The 24,562-nt window shown below is 39.3% G+C and overlaps 1 protein-coding gene across 1 annotated transcript; it reads right to left on the reverse strand.

The window, feature by feature from the left end:
- Positions 1-4,228: 4,228 nt before the first annotated feature.
- On the reverse strand, positions 4,229-24,261 carry LOC127506460 (oxysterol-binding protein-related protein 1). The gene is made up of 13 exons (XM_051882993.1): positions 24,163-24,261; positions 22,866-22,955; positions 20,753-20,828; positions 20,434-20,568; positions 19,630-19,727; positions 19,357-19,539; positions 19,105-19,212; positions 18,822-18,911; positions 13,692-13,821; positions 13,408-13,527; positions 11,346-11,469; positions 6,194-6,284; positions 4,229-5,874 (listed from the first exon to the last, which is right to left on the reverse strand). Exons 2-13 carry the CDS (start codon positions 22,922-22,924, stop codon positions 5,772-5,774), a joined length of 1,317 nt encoding a protein of 438 aa, XP_051738953.1. The 5' UTR covers positions 22,925-22,955; positions 24,163-24,261; the 3' UTR covers positions 4,229-5,771.
- Between the last annotated feature and the right edge of the window lie 301 nt (positions 24,262-24,562).

Below are 24,562 nucleotides of genomic sequence, written 5' to 3' on the forward strand. Positions count from 1 at the left end.
GTCTAGATTTAAACTGACAGAGTGTGTCTGCTTCCCGAACAATGCTAGGAAGATTGTTCCAGAGTTTAGGTGTCAAATAGGAGAAGGATCTACCACCTGCAGTTGATTTTGATATTCTAGGTATTATCAGCTGGCCTGAATTCTGAGATCGCAATAGACGTGAAGGACTATAATGAATTAGGAGCTCGCTCAGGTACTGGGGAGCTAAACCATTTAGTGCTTTGTAAGTAATTAGCAAGATTTTAAAATCTATACGATGTTTAACAGGAAGCCAATGCAGTGTTGACAGAACTGGGCTAATATGGTCATACTTCCTGGTTCTGAGTAAGAACTCTAGCTGCTGCATTTTGTACGAGCTGTAGTTTATTTATCAGGCGAGCAGAACAACCACCCAGTAGAGCGTTACAGTAATCTAGCCTTGAGGTCATGAACGCATGAACTAACTTCTGCATTTTTCATTGAGAGCATATGTCGTAGTTTAGATATATTTTTAAGATGGAAGAATGCGGTTTTACAGATGCTAGTAACATGGCCTTCAAATGAAAGATTGGTATCAAAAAGCACACCCAGGTTCCTAACTGACGACGAAGACTTAACAGAGCAGCCATCAAGTGTTAGACAATATTCTAGGTTATTACGTGAAGAAGTTTTTGGTCCAAAAATTAGAATCTCTGTTTTTTCTGAATTTAGTAGTAGGAAATTACTGGTCATCCAATTTTTTATATCAGCTATGCATTCCGTTAATTTTGTGAATTGGTAAGTTTCATCAGGGCGCGAAGAAATATAGAGCTGAGTATCATCAGCGTAACAGTGAAAACTAACGCCATGCTTCCTAATGATATCTCCCAAGGGTAGCATGTACAGAGTGAACAGTAACGGTCCTAGTACTGAGCCTTGTGGTACTCCATATTGAACTTGTGATCGATATGACATGTCTTCGTTTACTACTACAAACTGATAACGGTCAGATAAGTATGATTTGAACCATGACAATGCAATTCCACTAATGCCAACATAATTTTCGAGTCTATTTAAAAGAATATTGTGATCAATAGTGTCAAATGCTGCACTAAGATCCAGTAACACTAATAGAGAGATACAACCACGATCTGATGATAAGAGCAAATCATTAGTAACTCTAATGAGAGCAGTCTCAGTACTATGGTATGGTCTAAATCCTGACTGGAAATCCTCACAGATACCATTTCTTTCTAAAAAGGAACATAGCTGTGATGATACTGCCTTTTCTAGTATTTTTGACAGTTTCAATGTGTATGTGACTTTCTTCTTTCTGATGAACACAATCGGAGTTATATTAATAAATATCTTGATGGGTCCAAGCTTTGTAATGGCAATGAACGGGGGCAATGAGTTTGAAGCTCAAGAAAGTGCATAATTCCATCATAAACTTACTACACAGGGCTTCGGGGGTTTCATAAAGTCCTTCTGAAGTGAATCGATGCTGTAAAAAAAAATATCCATATTTAACAAGTTATAAAGTTAAATATTTAGCTTCCGCCAGACTGCCTTGAATGCGGAAGGTGGTCTGGCTGGATATTTTTCTTACACAATGCATCACTCCGCTTCAGAAGGCCATTATTTACACCCCCGGAGCCGTGTGGAGTACATTTATGATGGATGGATGCACTTTCTTGAGCTTCAAACTCGTTTCCCCCGTTGACTGCCATTATAAAGCTTGGACGCGTCAGGATATTTATTAATATAACTTCCGATTGTGTTCATCAGAAAGATGAACATGTACACTTAGGGTGGCTTGAGGGTGAGTAAATCTTGGGGTTATTTTCATTTTAAAGTGAACTAATTGTTTAATTCACAACCAGCTCTATTACACGCTACATTAAAGTTAATATCCCAAAAAGCATAATAGGAGCACTTTAATACAGTTGACACACTAAAGAAAGTTAAAGATAGTTCTTTTTTTTTTTTTTTTTTACTGAGATGTACTCTGTAGTTGTGTGTAATTTACTTCAAATTTATTTTAATCTGACATTTTGTCTAAACCGTGCGTTTAAAGGATAGTTCACCCAAACAATACAGTAATTAATATTGAATAATATAAGGTTTTATATTCTTTATCTGTCAACAAAAAATAGCACCAAAAGAAACCAACACATCAAGTTTAGCATGTCCACTTAGATTTAAAGCAACTCTGGAACAGCGTGAATGGTAGAGTGACAGATTTAGTCTCTAAGCTCTCAAAGCGTTCTGTAATCACTCAGCTCCAGCAATCATGGAGGGAAAGAAAATGCAGACAAATCTGGCTTTCAAAAAAAAAAAAAAAGAAAAAGAAAAAAGGCCAGATTGTCTGCTTTTTCTTAGAAAGAAATTGTATCTGTGAGGATTTCCAGTCAGGATTTAGACCATATCATAGTCTTGAGACTGCTCTCATCAGAATTACAAATGGCTTCCTCTTATCATCTGATCATGGTTGTATCTCTCTATTAGTGTTATTGGACCTTAGTGCTGTATTTGATACTATCGGCCACAACATTCTTTTGAATAGACTCAAATTACATTGGCATTAGTGGAATTGCATTGGCATTGTTCAAATAGTACTTTTCTGACCATCAGTTTGTAGCAGTAAATGAAGAAGTGTCATATCGATCACAAGTTCAATATGGAGATCCACAAGGCTCAGTACTAGGACCATTGCTTTTCACCCTGTACATGCTACCCTTTGGAGATATCATTGTGTTAAGGTGATGATACACGGGGCAACTTTTTGAGCAATGTTGCCGAGCGATGTTGCTTAAAATTTAGAATTTAATTTAGATTTTCAATTTAGATTGAAATTTGCTGCCCATTCTCAATGAAAAAAGTGCCCAGGCAACATTGCACAAAAAGTTGCCCGGTGTATCATCACCTTTAATTTCCACAGTTACGCTGATGATACTCGGCTCTATTTCTTTGCACCCTGATGAAACATACCAATTCACAAAACTAACTGAATGCATAGTTGATATAAAAAACATTGGATGACTAGTAATGTCCTGCTACAAAATTCTGAAAAAGGAAAAAAAAAAAAAAAAAGATAGAAAGAAAGAAAACCTCTGCACGTAATAACCTAGACTACTGTCTAACAGTTGATGGCTGCCCGGTCAAGTCTTCGTCGTATGTTACGAACCTGAGTGTGTTGATAGCAATCTTTCATTTGAAAGCCACATTTCTAGCATTTGCAAAACCGCATTTCTCCCATCCTGAAAATATATCTAAATTATGGCATATGCTCTCAATGTCAAATGCAGAAAAATTAATATAGGGAAATAGAGCTAACTTTAACATGTCATAATCAGTCACAAGGCACACAAGAGCCAATGGCATTTCACATCAAGGCTATTGTGAAGGTTCATCAGGTTGCCTTTTTTTTTTTTTTTTTTTTTATTAATAATAATTTTTATAATTTTTCAAACTAAATATTGTGATACTTTTATTTACATGTTACATGTTTTTTGTTCAGAAGCTAGATGTTCAAAATATATACATGTCACAGTTGCAAAGGAGGAGAGAGTAGATCTGTTTCCATATTTCTCTGAATATGTATGAAATGGATGTGTTGTAATTAACATCAATTTTAAGGTTTCCAAACAGTTATGAATTGATTTGGATGGATTCTTGTGGCCTTTCTTAGTTTCAGCTGCAGCTGCATTCAAATGGTCCTAAGGAATTTTCATGGAGGTCTGGACCTGAACCTTAGGAATTAGTCTCAAGATAGGTGAAGGGCAGAAACTGCATATGGACCAATGAAAAGTCGTGTCCTTTCATTAAAATAAACAGGTCTAGAGACAGAGACCCTGTGGAACCGGAAGGTTGGGGGACCACATTGGGGCCGACTGATCGTAGGGCCAAGGCAGAGCCAGAAGGTCGGAAGTCATGACACCAAAGAACACGATGGATCTGGTGGGCCAGTAGGCTGTGGTTGAGCCAGTGAAGACAGAGGACTGGGGAGGTGGAACTGGAAGGGTGAGGAGGACTCAGAGGAGCAGATGAAGACAATGGCGGTGCTGCAGGTGGAGAAGGAGGGCCAAAGGCCTCAGAAGGAAGCATGAGGGGGAAAAGACCTTCCATGTACACTGATTTATAGGATACAATGGGGCTAAAGGCACATTTAATTTTATTCTCCTCTAAACCACTAGATGGCACAAAAACTCACGGCAGCACTATATAATTTACTTTTTGTCACACACAAAAAAAAAGAAGTTTCAGAAAGCCTTTATTTAGCAAAATAAAAAGTGTTACATGGAATGAATAAATATTGTTTACATGACGAAATGTTTGCACTTTTCAGGGTGCAACTTTTTAATGGACGTATAAATGACATAGGAGCTTGTTTTTTATTATTTAAGAAGTTCAGCTAACCTGCTGATGTCAAAACACAAATATTTAAAACTTGGTGTAAATGCAACAGAGTACCATCAGTGTTAAACACAAGCAGATTTTGTGTCCTTTCAAAACACTCTTCAGCAAAACTTTTCAATATTCACAATAAGTCAATTTAAATCTAAGTTGGCTAGAGTATTTTCACACCATATATATTGTCAGAATAATTATGTCTCACCCAGGAACATTTTAAATGGATGTGAATCATTTGCTCTTTTAGATCCTAGTCTATTTAAATGAGTTGTACAATAAACACTATTCTATTATATATCTATTTGTATGAAAATAATCCATATTAATTGTATGAAAACGTCTGATATTTAAATGTTATAAATGTTTTCAACAAATTCTTGGAATGTGACACATTATCTCACATATCTGTCACCTGCTATGATATGTCATATATAAATGAATACTACACTTGGACATATTTGCTAAAATCTATGATACTCAACAATCTTTTGCTGCACATCAGAACTATATTCTTTGGTTTTACCCATTGTGATGGATGATTGAATTTGGCCCTAGTGTTTCCTCATATTTGTGACTCTGGACCATAAAACCAGTCATAAGTTGCACGGGTATATTTGTAGCAATAGCCAACAATACATTGTTTGGGTTAAAATTATCGATTTTTCTTTTATGCCAAAAATCATTAGGATATTAAGTAAAGTTCACGTTCCATTAAGATATTTTGTAAATTTTCTACCGTAAATATATCAATTTTTTTGTGAGTGGATATGCGTTGCTAAGGACCTCATTTGGACAACTTTAAAGGTGATTTTCTCAATATTTCGATTTTTTTTTTTTGTACCCTTAGATTCCAGATTTTCAAATAGTTGTATCTCGACCAAATATTGTCCTATCCTAACAAACCATAAATCAATGGAAAGCTTATTTATTCTATATAAATCTTTATTTCAAAAAAGTTGACCCTTATGACTGGTATTGTGGTCCAGGGTCACATTTATACTCCTGTGGAACAGGAAGTCATGGCTGGATAATTTCATGTTCCTATCACCCTGGTGTGCTAAAAATGTAAATATAGATGGGAATATACTTCAGAGATATTTTACTAAGAATTTCTAAGGGTACCGTTAATTGTGTCCAATATGTATTAGAGGGAAAAAAAAAAATCATAATGAGATCTACCCCCATTTATACTTATACTTCAACAAAAGGTTAGATTTTTGTGAATTTTTAAAATAAAAGATCTAAAGGATTAACGCAGATTTATTTTCACAGGCTTTTTTGTTCATATTTACCAAGAGGACCAACAATTTTGTCCACGTCTGTGTATCAAATACATTTCCTCATCAGCAGGACGCTCATATATGTACTCCATTCCGCCAGATGTCTACAGTAATTTGAGGTCAATATATGTCAGGCAGTTGTGAGTAGTTCCTGTCCCAGTAGCTGCCATTGTAGAGCCAGTCTGGAGCTCTGGTGTGAGGGTTCGGCCCCTGATGAAACCACCTGTGTGTGAACATAAGTTTGATGTTAAGGGATAGATCAATGCCATCTATTAACTAACTCAACCAGGCCCCGGCTCATTATTTTGCGTATGCCTTGGGCAGGAATTATTTAAGTGAGGAATATTTTGACATGTTTGTTCTAGGAAGAAAACTCAAGACTCAGGTCCAGAAACAGTGCACACTAATATAGAGAATAATTCCTTTTAGAGTAACTTTGTTCTTTGGAATTTTGCAGACCTTTTTCATGCTCAGACAGCAACATTACTCACTAAAGAAATATGAACATAAAAACATAATAGGTCTTATTTAAAATTTCAAACCTTATTTTCCATTCTTCGTTTGATTTGGAGAGGTTTCTCCGAGCCATGCGTTGTTTTTCTTCCAGTCTGTTCTTCTCTGCACTGGCTACATCTGGAGAAACAGCAGCAATATATAGTGCTTTAACTTAACCTTATTTCATTTAGTTGCCTAGGTAATATTTTTAATTTTCATTTAGTTTAAGTTTTTATCTGATAATAATATTTTATTTTATTTCAGCTTTATTTCAATGAACAGTTTAGTTAATGGCAGTTATAACCCTACAACCCCATCGACAAGAAAAATCAACAAGGCCGAATATGTGGCAAGTCTTGCATTATGCAGATGTACAAAATATAGGATGGTGGTGTTCATGATATAAACACCACCTTATTGATCAGTGAAACAAGAAACTTGAGGGCTTTAGGGATAAGGACAGACCAGGTATCAGCCTTCTCCTACCATCTTGTGTTTCAGAATTTGGTAGTGTGGTTGTGAGTTTTTCTGGGTGAATGAATGTGTTATAACATCTCGGTTACATAGGTAACCCTTGTTCCCTGAAGGAGGGAATGGAGACGTAAGCGGACAGACCGACGAATAGGAACATCGCTAGAGAGGCCAATCTGCTTCGAGTGTAACTAAAACGAGCCAATGCACATTGGCATGCAATCATATGCAGCAGCCGCTCGCCTCGCAGCGCGGGTATTTAATGAGCAGCAGGTGTGACGCATCTTTAGATTTTCGCTTAGGAGCCGAACAGGTTAGGCGGCAGCATCAGCAGGGTACAGTGACTGTGGCGATGGGACGTATGTCTCCATTCCCTCCTTCAGGGAACGAGGGTTACCTATGTAACCGAGACATTCCTGTTCAGTCGGTCACGTTCGACATTCGACATACAGACCGATGAATATGAATCCCTACCAAAACGCCACAGGAGCTGCCTCCTTCCAGCGCTCTGTTGCATGCCTCCTGAATCCCCTTGCCTAAGGACAGTGGGACAGGGCTAACACAGCGAGTGTCGATTACTGCTGTTCCCCAAAAACCCATTCAGTGAGACTATTGGATAACACTGGGAAAGCGCACCCTTTCAATGGGAAAGGAACACTGCGGAAGCCACATCCTTCCCCGAAGGAGTTATGTGGAGAAGTACATATGGACTAACCCCATAGGGCTGTACTACATATGGAAGTACTGGGGTGACTCCAACCTGACAGCCTATGCTCCAACCCTTGCTGCAAGAAGGAAAGCATGACTCTGATCGAACATCTTCAGGGGTCTTCTCAGCGAGAAGAACACCACTCGACGAACAGGTTCCACTTCAAGGCGTAAGCACGTCTTGTAGACGGTGCACATGCCGAAATGATGGTGTTAAGTACCTCGGGGGGTAAGCCACCTAGAACCTCTGTTTCCCGTCCAGCGACCAGACATGGAGTTTCCAGAGATCTGGACATGGGTGCCAAAGGGTGCCCCGTCTCTGAGAAAGAAGGTACTTCCTCAGAGGAATGCGCCAGGGAGGGGCTGTCGCGAGAAGCGAGAGTTCCGGGAACCAAGTCCGGTTGGGCCAATAGAGCACAACTAGCAGGACCTGCTCCTCGTCCTCCCTGACTTTGCACAAGGTCTGTGCAAGTAGGCTCACTGGGGGAAATGCATATTTGTGAAGGCCCCGGGGCCAGTTGTGTGCCAGTGCATCTGTACCGAGTGTTCCCTCGGACAGGGAGTAAAACAACTGGCAATGGGAGGATTCTGGGGAGGCAAGCAGGTCTACCTGAGCCTCTCCGAACTCTCTCCAAATCAGCTAGACTACCTGGGGGTGGAGTTGCCACTCTCCCGGCAGCACAGCTCATGAGAGCTCATCGGCCACACGGTTGAGCGCACCGGGGACATGAATGGCGCGGAGCGATCTCAGATGCTTCTGACTCCAAAGGAGGTGATGGCGGCGAGTTGCGACATGCGACGGGAGTGTAGACCACCCTGACGGTTGATGTACGCAACGGTCGCAGTGTTGTCCGTACGGAACAGCACATGCTCGCCCTGCAATGGCCCTTTCAGGCGGCTCAGGGCAAGGTGTACCGCTAGCAACTCGAGGCAGTTGATGTGCCATTGCAGTTGGGGGCCCGTCCACACCTCTGATACTGCATACCTGTTGTACGTGGCACCTCAGCCGGTGGCAGAGACATCTGTGAACACCACAGCATGCTGGGACACCTGCTCGAGGCAGTTGACGTGCCAGTGCAGTTGGGGGCCCATCCACACCCCTGATACTGCATGCCTGTTGTACGTGGCACCCCAGCCGGTGGAAGAGGCATCTGTGAACACCACAGCATGCCGGGACACCTGCTTGACCTGAAGGCCCAACTGGCTGAGGTGACTGAGCACCAGGTCCCTGTGTTCACACAGCTGATCCCGAGACTGAGCTAGAATGAGCCAGTCGTCGAGATAGTTGAGGATGCGAACACCCTGTTCTCTCATGGGAACAAGGGCTCCCTCCACAACTTTCGCGAAGACGTGGGGAGACAGGGCCAGCCCGAAGGGCAGGACCTTGTACTAATATGCTCGACCCTCAAAGGCGAAGCGCAAGAACGGCCTATGACCAATCTTGGGGATGGATGCACTCGAAAATGCATTTCTGCGTGAGCATTTTGAATGGTAGCTTGTGGAGGCTCCTATTCAAAACTCGCAGGTCTAAGATCGGTCGTAACCCACCGCTTTTCTTGGGTACAATGAAGTAGGGACTGTAGAACCCTGACCTCATATCGGCTGAAGGGACCGGCTCTATCGCATCCTTCGCCAGTAGGACTGCGATCTATGCACGCAAGACATGGGCATCGACAGCTTTCACTGCAGTGAAGTGGACACCCCTGAACTTGGGGGGACGCCAGGTGAACTGAATCGCATAGCCAAGCCTGATGGTCTGAATGAGCCAGCAAGACGGACTGGGGAGCGCTAACCAGGCTCACAGAGACCGTACAAGCTGGATCAAAGGGACCGCAGGCGTACCCGCAGTGGGGCAGCGAGGTGGAAGGCAGGGACGCGGCTTTGCGAGGCGGCCCGTAGCGGTGTTTGAGTGTGCTGTGCAACACCTACCTGGTTCCATGGACAGAGGGCGCAAGAGAGGCTTTGGTTGCCTTCTCGAACCGCGCACTGCTGCCCGCTGGTGATAGAAGTGGGGAATGAGAATGGAGAGATTTTTCTCCTCCCACTACTCTCTGAGCCCTCTTCGGACCCGGATATGAAGGAAACTGCTCTTTTTTTGAAAATTTGGTGGTACAGAAACAAAACAAACACAGGATTTACCACCCGGCCCTCCTCCGGGGGAAGGAGTGGTGCGGTCACCATCTCGTGAAGAGCAGTCCCATCCATCTCCGGGTCGCCCGTCCTAGGGCCTCTTGCTCTTGGCTTTACTGCCCTTCTTGGCGGGGGCCTGGACGGGCTGGGCACCCCCGTTTGCGACTGGCTCCACAGCGCCGCTTGGATGGAGGCTGCTGCTGCGGCTTGGGAGCGGGGGCAGCCACAGGGGGGCGCCCTAGGCGATGAGCAGGCTGAGGTGCTGCCGGCGGTGGATGCGTGGACGCAGCAGCTGACCGCCGCGGCAGGATGTGGCTGATGGCCTCAGACTGCTTCTGTACAGCCGAGAACTGCTGGGCAAAGTTCTTGACCATGTCGCCGAAGAGGCCAGTCTGGGACATGGGGGAATTAAGAAACCTGACTTTGTTGGTATCCCTCATGTCAGCCAGACACAGCCAGAAATGGCGTTCTTGGACCACCAAAGTGGACATTGCACGACCCACCGACCGCGCCTTAACCTTCATTGCACAAAGCGCGAGGTCCATCGCGGCACGAAGTTCCTGAAGAACTCCTGAAGTTTCTTGGCCTGATGGACCTAAAACAACTTCATAGCGTGTAAGGTGGAAGCAGCTTCCCCGCAGGCCTGGTCAGCCCTGCCGGTAAGATCCGATGAGTGCTTACAGGCCCGGGAAGGGAGAGACGGCTCCCTCCAGCCAGGTGGAGTTAGGGCACAGTTGCATAGCAACGGCCCATTCCACAGGGGGGATGCGCGTATAACCCTTCGTCGCACTGGCATCAAGGGTGGTGAGGGAGGAGGTCCCACCGGAATGGTTTCGGGTAGTAAAAGGTGCCGTCCACGTACCGGTGAGTTCTTCATGCACCTCCGGGAAGAAAGGAACCGGGGTGGGTGGCTGAGAGCCAGCACGCGCCACCCCGAGATACCAATCGTCCAACCGCGAGGGCTCGGGACACGGTGGAGGATTCCACACGAGCCTGACCCTGTTGGCGGCGCGGGACAGCATAGCCATCATCTCTGGATCCGAAACGGGCACCATTACCGTTCCCGAAGGAGGCAACTGCGCCAACTCGTCATCTCCAGAAAAATCTGGCTCACCCTCCGATGCAGCTACCGACATCCGGTCATCGGGGGGAGCTCCGAAGAATACGGATGGTGCACACCTTTGAGATGGCCCACCACGCTCCCCCGGCAGCTCTACTGGCTGCAGAGTGCAGGAGGAGTGAGGGTTCCTCGGGGGTTGGTTCCCCAAAGGAAGTGCGCTCACTGTAATCCTCAGATCACCAGTGCCGCTACCTGCAGCAACCCTCTGAGGAGGATTGGAACGAGGCAGCGGCACTGGGACTCCGCCGCTTTGCAGGAACTGGAGTCTCGATCACAACTACGAGATGGTCATCTTCCCACAATGGGTACATCCACGAATGCTGCCTCAGCGTGCTTTAAGCCCAGACATGTGACACAGCGATCGTGACCATCCCTCGGTGCCAGGTAACGACCGCATCCAGAAACACACAAGTAGAATGTCATCTTTAAAAAGACACAAGCTCTACTTGTGTAAGCTCTTTCAGGGACTTGCTCTTTAAAAGTGCTGAAACACGCAGGGGAACGGCCGCGGCAACACAGACAGGGATTGTGTGCAGCCTGTCGTGTGAAAAGCTGAAGATGCAACGCACCTGCTGCTCATTAAATACCCGCGCTGCGAGGCGAGCAGCTGCTGCATATGATTGCATGCCAATGTGCATTGGTTCATTTTAGTTACACTCGAAGCAGATTGGCCTCTCTAGCGAGATTCCTATTCATTGGTCTGTCCGACGTATGTCGAACGTGACTGACTGAATGGGAACTTTATGAGACACAATAAGAGGTCAGTGTACCTATGTGTCCATTCTCCAGGGCTCTGATATCAGGTCTCAGACGACAGTCTGTGTGTGGAAGAACTCGCTCCATTTCTGCATCCAACTCATTCAACTGCAGAGCAAATGATGTAAAGGCATAGTACTGACAGAAAGAGAAAGAAAGACAAAGAGGTTGAGTGACAGTGTCACAAAACAGGAATATTTCCTTTAGGGGCGGTTTCCCAGACAGGGTTTAAATTAAGCCAGGAGTAGGCTTTAATCTAGAATAGTTAATCGTGGCTTAAAAAATGGCTTTCTGAAACACAGATTAAGGTCAGATTACAAAAACCTGGACTATGGAGTCCTGAATTAAAATAAACCAGATTAATTTAAAACCAACTGTACTGATCCGAATTAGCATGAGAGAGGTTGCCTATAAAACATGGAATGAACCAAGAAGACTGCAATTAAAAAAAAACGTTACTAAACAAGAGACAGTTATTTTAAAGCAAGCAAAATACATCAGCTGTGAAAAATGTTTGGAAATATATAATTCTATAATTATCCTACAATTATTAATGCTTCTTGTTTTGTCCTGTGATTTACATAGCAACACACTGAACATAACTATTTACACATGTGACATTCTGTGTTGGCAGTCTAGAAAAGCTACTGGTTTAATCCAAAGCACTATCATAGATATTGCTTTATTATTAAAACAATTACAAATCTTGTTAGCAGGTCCTCAACCCAAGCACAAGCTCTACACTTCACCACAACGGTAATCTCCAAAAAACACAAACATAACAGAAACTTTTAAATACCAACATAATAGAACATTAGACATTAAGAAGTCTCTCAATTTTCTCATCTTGCTAAAAATGCATAAAATAACACTTTATTTCAACATTTACTATCCCAATTCAGCCTAGTGCAAAGCATGATGGGAAGTGAAAATCCTGTTTTATTGGGTTACTTGATTGTAACGTTATTTCAAAATGAAAACATCAAGTGAATTCAAATAGTAACCATTTGAAGTTAAATTAACATGAAGCAATCACATTTGAACCAGAAACAATGGTTGTTTAAATAAAATGAACAGCATAAAAAAAAAATTATATATATATATATATATATATATATATATATATATATATATATATATACATATAGTGTATATCAATATCGATATATATCCAAGTAATACATGTGTCTTCTTTGAAACACAAACATTAATCTGAAGTTAAACCTGCCTCCTGGTAGGTTTAATTTAAGCCTCAATTTAGTCCTGGAGTAGCTCTAGTCTTCCTCCAGGAAATCAGCTTATTAAACTCTGGACTAGACTAAGTCTAGGACTATTTAAAACCATGACAGAGAAAGCAGATTTCTGTGAATCTGGTTTAAAGGGCCATTTTATTCTAGGACTAGGCTTAATCTCTGTCCGGGAAACCGCCGCTTAGAATTTAACCAACAGTGGTGGGTAAAATGCATATAATTAAAAAGAAAATCAGGTCTATTTTTTTTTTCTTCCTGCTTGCATATTCAACATTGTTGAATGCTTGATTCTAACTGCCTGATACAATACAATACAATACGCAGGCATGCAGGTACAATAACTGTGCACTTAAAGTAGTTCCAAGTCTTAATGGCATTAGTTCTGTATCACTTCACTAAAGTTTTTTCAGTTATTTCAAGCATCCTTATAGTTTACAACAGCAACATATAGGGCTGTTTATGAGATGTTTAAACAATGGCTCACAAAAAATATAATTAATAACAAGAATAAGTGAAAAAAAAAAAACTGTTACAGGTTGGTACAGAAGGCCCATCAACAATGAATCAAATGTTTGCCAGTACAATACAATACAATTAGCCAATACAAAGCCTGCAGCCTGCAGTAGGGTCCTCAGACTATGAACAGGAAGGGACCTCAAGGAATGAAAAATTTGATTCTATTTCAGAAAATTTAATGTATCTAATTCAGTAAAATGTCACATCATATATGATCATGATGACCGATCACTTGTGCTCATCCATAGCCCAGTAGTCACATCATAAGAACAAAATCATGTGATGACAAATAGTGAAATATTCTGCATACTTTTCCTGAGTTGTCTGGTCGTGGTGATATCCTCCAGATTAGCTCACTTCCTGGAATCACCTGCACGGTCTCTGCCTCTGGAGGAGGCATTTCATCTGGCTCCTCTTCTGCATTATTACTCTGCAACATTTGTAAAACACATTCCATTAGACATTGATTAATGTTATTAAATACACCAAGTCAGTTTCTGCTCTAATGGTTTAAAATGCATATTTATGTTCGACAATATATTACATAAAAATGTAAAAAGAATCAATATTCATGCTAATGATCTCAACAGTCACCTGTGCACTTCCCTTCCTGTCCTTCTCAGAACGCTTTACGTCAGATTTACTGTGAGCATCAAACGTCGCTGGATCCACAGAATACAAACACTCTGTCCACTTTCCATAGAGAGCACAGATCTTTTTTTTACTGGACAGACATAAAGAAAACAGTCGTATTACAGACAGCTTACTGTGTGTGGCTCTTTATTAATGTACAAACCTCTGTTTGTTGTAGATTTCCCTTTTGACAGATTGTTAGTGTAGCTACATTTTTTTTCAAGAACAACTTTCTTATAACAGTTCAGTCCAATATCAAGTCAAAACAAATATCAATATCGGTCCAAGTCAAAGCAAATGTAATGTAAATACCTCCCAGATTTCAGAATTAGAGACTTTAATCAAGAATAGTAAGAATTCAAGTGGTCTAGATACTGCTTTGGATATAACTAGATTAGCAAGCCCTGGGTGACTGTGAGATGGCATAGTTGCGAGACAAAACACAGCTATACCATTCTAATTAAAACAACAAACAGGTTTTCCCCACTCAGTGACGCACCCACTGAGAACCCTGTTGAAAAGTGATGGCTAATGCTAAACGTAAATACTCTACGATTGTTATTCACGTCAGCACTAATGATGTCCAACTTCGCCAGTTGGAGATCACTAAAAATAACAAAGAGGTGTGTGAACTCGCAAGTACGATGTCAGACACTGTAATATGCTCTATGCTCGTAGCAGACTGTTGTCACTAAATGGCTGGCTAAGTGGTGTCCGCAGAATAACATAGGGTTCATAGAAAAACATAGGGTTTTTGGGGCAGACCTGACCTGTTGAAAAGAGATGGCCTTCATCCCTCCTTGGGTGGTGCTGCTCTTCTCTCTAATATGGCACATAGTCTTAGAGTTGAATCTTTACTAACTGGGGCCCAGGTCAGTAAGCAGACAGACTGGCTAAACCGTTTGCTAGCTGCATGTCACAGAAGTCAAATAAATCCCAACACATAGAGACTCTTTCACCTAGATATCATCATATAGAGACTGTGTCTGTTCCCCAAACTAGGAAATACAAAAAAACTCTCAAACCCATTTAAGGGTAAAAATTGAATTGATGTTCAACAAATAAAAAACAGATATAATACAGATGATCAAATGATAAAGCTAGGTTTGCTGAATATTAGATCCCTTTCTACAAAAGCACTTTTTGCAAATGATATGATCACAGATCATAACCTAGATGTGCTGTGTTTGACAGAAACCTGGCTAAAACCAGATGATTACATTAAATGAGTCAAGCCCTCAAGATTACTGTTATAAACATGAGCCTCGTCTGAAAGGCAAAGTGGGCGGTGTTGCTGTAATTTATAGTAATATTTCCAGTATTACTCAGAGGTCTAAGTATAATTTAAAGTACTCAGAGGTCTAAGCATTATTTCATATAGTTTCAAGTATAATTCTTTTGGAGTGATGGAGTGCTTTATGTAACGTTATCTAGTGTAAGTGATAAATCCTGTTTGAAATTTGTACTGGCTACTGTACTACTATACATGCCACCAGGGTACCATATAGACTTTATCAAAGAATTTGCTGATTTTCTATCAGAATTAGTACTGGCTGCAATTTTGCATTTCGTGGAAGGAAAGTGTTATTGCATACAGAAAGGCCTTAAAAACTGCTAGATCTGCTTACTTTTCGACTCTCTTAAAAGAGAACAAATGCATCCCTAAATATGTATTTGATACAGTGGATAAATTAACGAGAAATAAAGGTTAAACATCAGACGTTTCCAAACAGTGTGTCAGTAAAGACTTTATGAATTTCTTTGCTTACAAGAATGATACTGTTAGAATGAAAATTATAACCATACAACCATCTACTACAGTATCGCGTCAGACATCGTGCTATAGACCCCCTGAAGAACAATTCCATTCATTCTTTGCTATAGGAGAGGAAGAATTGAACTTATTAAATCATCAAAATCAAGAACATGTACAGTATGTTAGACCCTATACCGACTAAGCTACTGAAAGAAATGCTTCTAGAAGTTATAGATCCTGCTCTTAATATTATTAATTCATCGTTGTCATTAGGATACGTACCAAAAACTTTTAAGCTGGCTGTTATTAAACCTCTTATTAAAAAACTGCAGCTTGATCCTAAAGAATTAGTTAATTACAGACCGATCTCGAATCAACCTTTTCTGTCAAAAATACTAGAAAAGACAGTATCCTCACAACTATGCTCTTTTTTAGAAAGAAATAGTATCTGCGAGGATTTCCGGTCAGGATTTAGACCATATTATAGTACTGAGACTGCTCTCATTAGAGTTACAAATTATTACCAGAGATGGGCAGTCGAGTTAGTGACTCGGACTCGAGTCGCACTTGAGTTGCATTTTAACAGACTTCAGACTTGACTCGGACTTGACCTGAAATGACTTCAGACTTGACTCGACTCGGCACAAAAGACTCGTGAATATTTTAAAAATGACTCAAGTCTTTTACCCTTAACTACTGATATAATAAATAAAGAATTTTTGTTGTATTTGAATGGTTTTATATCTGCGTCACATATATTTCCCTATCTGTCGTGGTAGATCGGACTCTTGTCATAGAATTTGATTACGTATGTCCGTGTATTACGCGTAAACTCCGAAATGTCATAGGAGTCCCATGAAACATGACGGGAGCCACCGTGCCATATGTTCTTTCGTTTGGGTTTATTATCATGTCAGTTTGGCTAGATGCACAGAATGCGGGAAAACAAAGACACCGGAACGACATCATCAAATTTTATGAGACATCGCATCCACAAAGGTTAGTCACATTACCTCACACAGCTTGCTATTATACTGTGGTGTAGCTGCATGGATCATTTGGATTACCAGTCTGTTAAAATATGAAAAAACAAATCTAGCTTTTAAACCGAGCACTACGTTTTATCAATCTTTTCTTATTATATGCAGCTTTTCTCTTTCTTAATGTGTGTCCATAAGACAGAGATAGAAAGAGTATTAATAAATGTTAATAAATGTATTACTTAAAGCTCATATTTTAACGCATCGCAATCAGCATGTGTAGAGTTTTCAATTGACATTCTTAAACATTCCGAGGTTGGATATTTTCTTATAATGATTGTCGTCAAAAACAACGAAGCTGTATAACAAACTGCTGTATAACAAACCGTGACTCACTGGCGGCATCTTGCGTCCATTTAGCGACTGTTTTGAAAATGACTACTCATGTTGCCAGGACGATTGTTTTGTACATTGTAATGGATTATAAAGTAACAAGCTGGATGTACATTATCCCTTACATCATAGGACCTTAATTTCAAATAAAACAGATGATAGAAAGATCATATTATTTTCTCTAGATAATACAACTAGGGAAAAAAATAGGATTTGATTATGAGAATTTTTTTTTTTTTTTTTTTAATGACTCGAGACTTGACTCGGACTTGTGACAAAAGACTCCAGACTTGACTCAGACTCCAGTGATAAAGACGTCAGACTTGACTCGGACTCCAGCTTATTAATAAAAGACTCATGAACATCTCTGGCTCTTACTATCTGATCGTGGTTGTATCTCTTTATTAGTGTTACTGGATCTTAGTGCTGATCTTAGTGCAGATACTATTGACCACAACATTCTTTTGAATACACTCAAAAATTACAATGCATTAGTGGAATTGCACTGACATGGTTCAAATAATACTTATTTGACTGTTACCAATTTGTAGCAGTAAATGATAAGGTGTCATATCGATCACAAGTTCAGTATGGAGTACCACAAGGCTCAGTACTACGACCATTGCTTTTCACCCTGTACATGCTACCCTCGCAAGATATCATTAGGAAGCATGGTGTTAGTTTTCACTGTTACGCTGATGATACTCAGCTCTATATTTCTTTTCTCTGATGAAACATACCAATGCACAAAATTAACAGGATGCATAGTAATTTCCTACTTCTAAATTCTGAAAAAAAAAAAAAAAAAAAAAAAAAAACAAACAAAAAAACAAAACAAAACAAAAAAACAGAGATTCTAATTATTGGACCAAAAACCTCCACACATAATAACCTAGAATACTAACACTTGATGGCTACTCTGTCAAGTCTTCATTGTCAGTTACGAACCTGGGTGTACTCTTTGATACCAATCTTTCATTTGAAAGCCACATTTCTAGCATCTGTAAAACCAAATTTTTCCATTTTAAAAATATATCTAAATTATGACATATGCTCTCAATGACAAATGCAGAAAAGTTAGTTCATGCGTTCATGACCTCAATGCTAGATTATTATAATGCTCTTCTGGGTAGTTGCCCTGCATGCTTAATAAACAAACTCCAGCTGGTCCAAAATGCAGCAGCTAGAGTTCTTACTAGAACCAGGAAGTATGACCATATGAGCCCGGTTCTGTCAACACTGCATTGGCTGCTTATTAAACACTGCATACATTTTAAAATCTTGCTAATTACTTACAAAGCACTAAAAGGTTTACCTCCCCAGTACTTGAGCAAGCTCTTAAAGTATTATTGTCCTTCACGTCTATTGCGATCTCATAATTCTGGCCAGTTGATAATACCTAGAATATCAGATCAATTGCAGGCGGTAGATCCTTTTCCTATTTAGCAATCTTCCTAGCCTTGTTCGGGAAGCAGACACACTCTGTCAGTTTAAACCTAGACTAAAAACACATCTCTTTAACCTGGCATACACATAACATATTATTAATTTCTATTATTTAAATCAGTTAAATGATTGTTAGGCTGCATAAATTAAGCCAACTGGAACCGGGGACACTTAATATAACACCCAAAGTACTTGTTAAATCTTAAGAAGAATGGCATCTACACTAATATTATGTGATATTGGTGATAAATATTCAAAAAGTTATATTAATAAGAATATAAAGTGATACAAAAAGTGAAATGCTCCAGTGCTGTTATATGAAATATCAACCCTCTTGGAATACCACATATCCAATCAAATTAGTGGATCAGTGCTAACTGTTTTAATAACTTCACATTTTGTATTTACCACAATACAGTCATGTAAAACTGAATAACCCGATTTAGAGTCTCTGGGACATAAATATCATAAATATCATGTATCATGTTATTTGTCGTTTAAAGAGTGTTTACATACCTTTTATCAAGTATGTATCCTTCCACTTTATGCAACTCTTTTCCAAAGATGCCACATGGCTTGAAAGTCAAACAACATCTTTCCCCAGTTCTGTTATAACAAACACACACACACACACACACACACACACACACACACACACACACACATAGTGAAATCATTTGTGTTTGTCTTCTACAGTAGTTAGACTTTTCATTGTTCCTCTCAAAACGTAATAAAGCAGCATTTTTTTTTTTCTAATTTACACCACTGTTTCTTACACTTTCTTGATATTTGCTCTTACTTATGATTAATAATTTCAACATTTCCATATTGCTCAATCCACAGTTGTCCCATGATAATGTTATGAACACAGCAGGTAGGGTTGGTCCAGGTGTAGGCTTCATTGTGACTGTGGAACAACAAATTAACAATAATTATGTCAGTGATTTAGCTGTTTATTAAATGTTTATGTCTGTGAGAAATTGACATGCTCTTGAATACACTCATACTCCTTATGTTTACTCGTACACATATAAGGCTGTAAATCACTCACACAGGAAGCTCTAGGGTGATAATTCCACGAGGTTCGGCCTCCACACTCTTTCCCCAGAATTTGAGTTTTGGATAAATGGATCCATGAAACATGAAGTCGTTCTTTATGCCCTCAGCATGGAAGGCACTGACCGGTGGATGATGACTGACCTGCTCAGAGATCCATCTGAACCCCAGATCCTCTCTAATGACAGGAAAAACACTGATGTGATCAGCTCATTTGACACGTTGACATGATTAACTCATAAATGATCAGTTCATATGAGACACTGACCTGAGCAGCTCATAGGTTTCTCCTAGCAGTGGGTTGAAGGGTTTGCCTGTCCTCTCCCACTGCGAGGCCACAGCTGACACAGCAAATGCTGCCACACACTGAAAAACCATTATTAATATATTAAGAGTTTGTTTCATGAATACTTTCCTCAGCCCAAGGCTTGAGCAACCTCATAGTCGTACTTCACTCTATATTTTTACTCTTCAGTTGATGCTTACAGAGCCATCAGATATACATCTCAGGTTTATAGTGTATAATTATTATATTCTGCATGTTCAGATCTTTTGCCTAATCGTAATTAAATGTATTTAACCTAAAATTCCATTAATGTAATAGTTATTTACTACTAAAAAATAATGTGTGTTGTATTTACATAAGATTACAGGAAAACAACATGATAGACTCTGTATGATGAAGGTAATTAAATGCAAAAGCATATAATTCAGGTAAAAGTCCTGCCCATTATTGTTTGACCTCAGAGAAATTTTTGCTTTTAAAATAGTGAGTTAACTACAACCAAACCTGGAATTATGAAGATGAAATTCAGATAAATGTTTAATTGTCCCTCCCATTAAAAAATTGTACGTAAACTCAAAATTCTGTACATCATCATAAATATTTGAATGGATTTGCAATGTAAGCATCATGTCAAAAGTTTGTAAATACATTAATGGTAGCATACATATGTCGTGTTAAAATAGGCCAGGCTTAAAATTGCAACGTTCTGTTTTACTTAATAGGTCCATGCTCTATTTCTCTATTCACCAAGGGGTCTTTGGCCTACAACTATATATGTATATATACCTTCATTCTGTAGATGGAGTCTTGTGAAGTGTTGGCCTTATGAATGAGGTATGCGTGTTCCATGTATTCAGTCAGTCTCTGAAGAAAACTCAAAGGCTCATTAAAAATCACTGGCATTGTGATTTTCGACAGTTCCTGTGAAGATTTAAAGATGAGAATAACTGATTAACAGGCTGAATTAGAACTAATCTGGCACGAACATCATACAAACCTTACAATACAAACATTCAAAAATAATTTCAGATTACCATCAAATTTTTGAAACATAAAGTGCTTGAAGAGACACTAATACAGTATGTGTAAAATTAATTTGACTTACCATCCCAATGCATTTTTTGAGAACGCTCCACATACTGACATTGTTTCGTGAGAACATAGCAGCAGGAAGAGCAGACCTATTCCAAAACGGACAATGAAACAAATTTCTCTATAAGTTCAGAACTGCACAGGTAATTAGAGAACACCAAATGCAAATATATATTTCAGATTATTTATTTAAGCAATATTACATGAGCAAGAGTGCTGTTGATCTAAATATTAGCACGGCTATATATATAATATTAGCCTCGTGAAGCAGGTTATTTTTATATTGGTCACAGCCAATATATTTAGATTGATACTACAATTGCAAGTGTGATATTGCTTATACACAACAGTTCAAAAAGTTCACTTTGAGTAGCCTTTTGAGTAACAGAAATCCCATCAATGAAAACATACCAAAACAGAATCAACTGTTGCAATGTCTCAAAACAACAGACAGCAGTATTGCTGTGATGACATCAGGTATAAACCAGGCTTAACCCCATAACTTTTACATGATGTTCACCCAAGGACACAAAAAAGGGAGCAGATACAGTAGTTTACCAGCATTGTCTTAAAACACCACATAAACATCTGCCTTTCCTGCTGTCTGCAAGCATTTACAAAGTCCAACAATGAAGACTAGCCATGAAACATCCAAACAAAAGATAAATCTGTCCTATGGCTTTACTCAAAGACATGCCTTTGTTAATATACTGGCACTGACTGAACTTAACTCCCACTGAACTCTGAACATTCCTTTAAGTTAACTTCAGCCAGATGAAAGATTATGTCCAATGCATTTTTTAGATTATATTATATTATTGGCATTCTGCGAATACAATATTCAATTACATTGTAACTATGACTTAGATGCAAACAGCACCATCTGACCAAATGACCCACACATCAGAGAAGTTACAAAGGGACAGTTTGACACTTGGTTTGAAGGAGAACCATTTGCTAGTATCTAAGTATTGGATTCATTTTTTGTGTCACATCTGCTATCGGGAAAAAGCATTTTGACAGTTGTATGTAACCATCACATAAGAAAGTTTATAAATTCATAAGTATTGTAATCAGTAATAAGTATCACACTTTATATGTGTGTTTAACTATTATGTAGTTACATAAAAAATGCAATGTACTTATTGTGTTCATGTTGTATTGCAAAACACTTTTGCTGCTATTGAGGTGGGATATGGGTATGGTTAGGGACAGGTTTGGTGGTAAGGGTAGGTTTAGGGATAGGTTAAGGGGCAATGTGTACAACAGTGTAATTATAGATGTAATTACAGAAATTAATTACAGCTGTAATTAATTGTAGTTATTTTAAAAATACAAGTATAAATGTATGCACACAATAAGTACACTGTATCAAACAATTAATTATTGTTATTATAAATGTTATTACAATAGTAGTTAAAGGCACTTAATAGAAAGTCGGACCTAATATTGTAGTAGTATAAACAATAAATGTTCCTCTTTTGGTCTCACTCCACTGGCTTTCTGTAGCCATCCATATCAATTTTATGGCAACAGTATGAAGTTCACTTACATAACTGTATAAATAAATGTAAATGTTATTGCTCCATTGCTCATTTTACTAACCTGAACCTGATAAAGGCTTAAGTGCTCTGGTCTAGATACTAGAAAACCTATTGTACAACCAAAGAATTAGGTCCCGTGGATCATGACATTCCCTTCAACTGGCTGGAGAAATGTTGGCAGGTGATTATATCCTATCTTTGGTTTTACTATCACTTTGTTTGTGTAAATTAGGTAGTGTCAAATCTAACACACGTGTGAGATTATGGAGTGCCACAAGGCTCTGTCTTAGGTCTTCTATTGTTATAACTGATTCATAATGTGACCATAATTAGGCTATATACTTTTTGTAGCTAGATAATGGCATATAGTTTCACTCAGCTAAACAAATGAAATTGACTTCACTTGATTACATGAAGTTTTAACTGCATGAACAGCACCAACAACAATAATACTAATATGCAAAAATTCTTTTTTTTTTTTTTATCAAAAATAAACAAGATATACTTTTATAGTCACTGTAAAGTCAGTAGACATTTTAAAATTAGATAGGAAAACCAAATCCCATGACAGAAAAAGTATACCTGTGATTTTTGACTCCATTGCACTGGGTCTTGTCACCCTGGCTACCGTCCCCTGACATGATGTCTCAGTCTCTGGGGTCACAGATAAAGCTGTGTCAAAAAACACCAAACTGTTTACTGATCCAGCTCTAGAAGTACATAAAAGGATAGCAAAAGCATGGTCATTCAAGGGAAAGGGAAGAATATTTCATAATTTTATAAAGATAAACAAATACATAGAATGAAATAGACTGCCAAGACCAGGGCTACATTATCCAAAAGAATTGTAAGTAGAGAACATTGGTGCCCATGGTTTCTATTATCTATGCAGGCTTATGATGCTTTCAGGAAACACAGCCTAGAATTGTTTGAATGATTAAGAGTTTACTGTACTCCTGTTAAGAAAATGTGGACAATCAACATCAACAAATGGATTTGTATTAGATACATTTTTTGGATTTGCTTTTTGTGTACATAATGTATATGAAACATAAGCAATTTATTTACACATTTTTTTTTTTTTTTTTTTTATCATTGAAAAGCATGTAGGATTATGGGATTATAACATTCAGCAATATGATGACATCTGTCGATTGCTATAAGCAGATGAGCACACCCCTTCACCTTTATTAGTTTTGTTTTTCTTGTAATGCACTATGTCTGTTTATTTCATATTATCCACCCAGCTTTGCTAACAATTCTACATGTATTGATAGATGTCAGTAGTACATTATGAGTTCAGTCCAGTATGAACTAGAGATAATATACTTAAAATAGCAGTGCATGATGAAGCCAGAAAAAAACATAAATTATTTCAGGGTGAGCTATGACATTTATAAAGTGCAATTACACATTCAATTGTAAATTAAAAAGTACAGTTATGTTTATTTATGTGCTGTTATTGGTAACAGAACTATGTGTAGGTTAGACTCAGCTCACAAGCCTTTAAGAATTTAAGAAGAAATTTATGCATAAAATCTGCTCAGTGACATAAAAAAGCAAAGGAAAACTGACTCTTGATGCAAAAATAGATATAATGAAGCAAACATTATTTGCTACAGATAATATTTTACATCATACATTCATTGTAAATGTGCAGGTTTTGATCAGGATTAAGATTACTGTACCTTACAGATGACAAATATTACTGTACCGGTCTCATTTACAGTGACTTGACCTATTTTGACACATACTCTCAACATACCTCGGACTAAATCTACTGCCCAAATATGGCAGTGAAATAGGCCTAAGTGAAAATGTGAGCAGAGAAAAGCAGAAATGTGAATGTACCTGCCTGAATGGCCGCTGAAGGTCTCACCTTGTTTTGTGTCCTCTCTGCTGTTCCTGTAATAGAGATTGTAGGTGCGTGAAATGGAGCACAGGAGAGACAGTGTGTGTGTGTATCACAGCATGCGCGTGCACGTGTGTGTGTGTGTGTGTGTGTGTGTGTGTGTGTGTGTGTGTGTGTGTGTGTGTGTGTGTGTGTCCGCGTGTGAGGATGTGTTTGCAGAGCTCAGCATAAAGAGGATCGGAGAGCAGCTGATCACTCTACCCTTGTGCTGTAATGAACACTCACTGACACAACATATACATACAGCTATTGTATATACTCCAACTATTAATAAATCAGTAATGTTTTCATAAATATCAGTGTTTTTGCAGAGTTTCTGTAATAAATGTGATTACTTCAACGGCTCTATTTAAATGCATACTAATGT

This window comes from Ctenopharyngodon idella, chromosome 2 (assembly GCF_019924925.1).
Source record: "Ctenopharyngodon idella isolate HZGC_01 chromosome 2, HZGC01, whole genome shotgun sequence".
In the NCBI taxonomy this organism is placed as follows: Eukaryota; Metazoa; Chordata; class Actinopteri; order Cypriniformes; family Xenocyprididae; genus Ctenopharyngodon; species Ctenopharyngodon idella.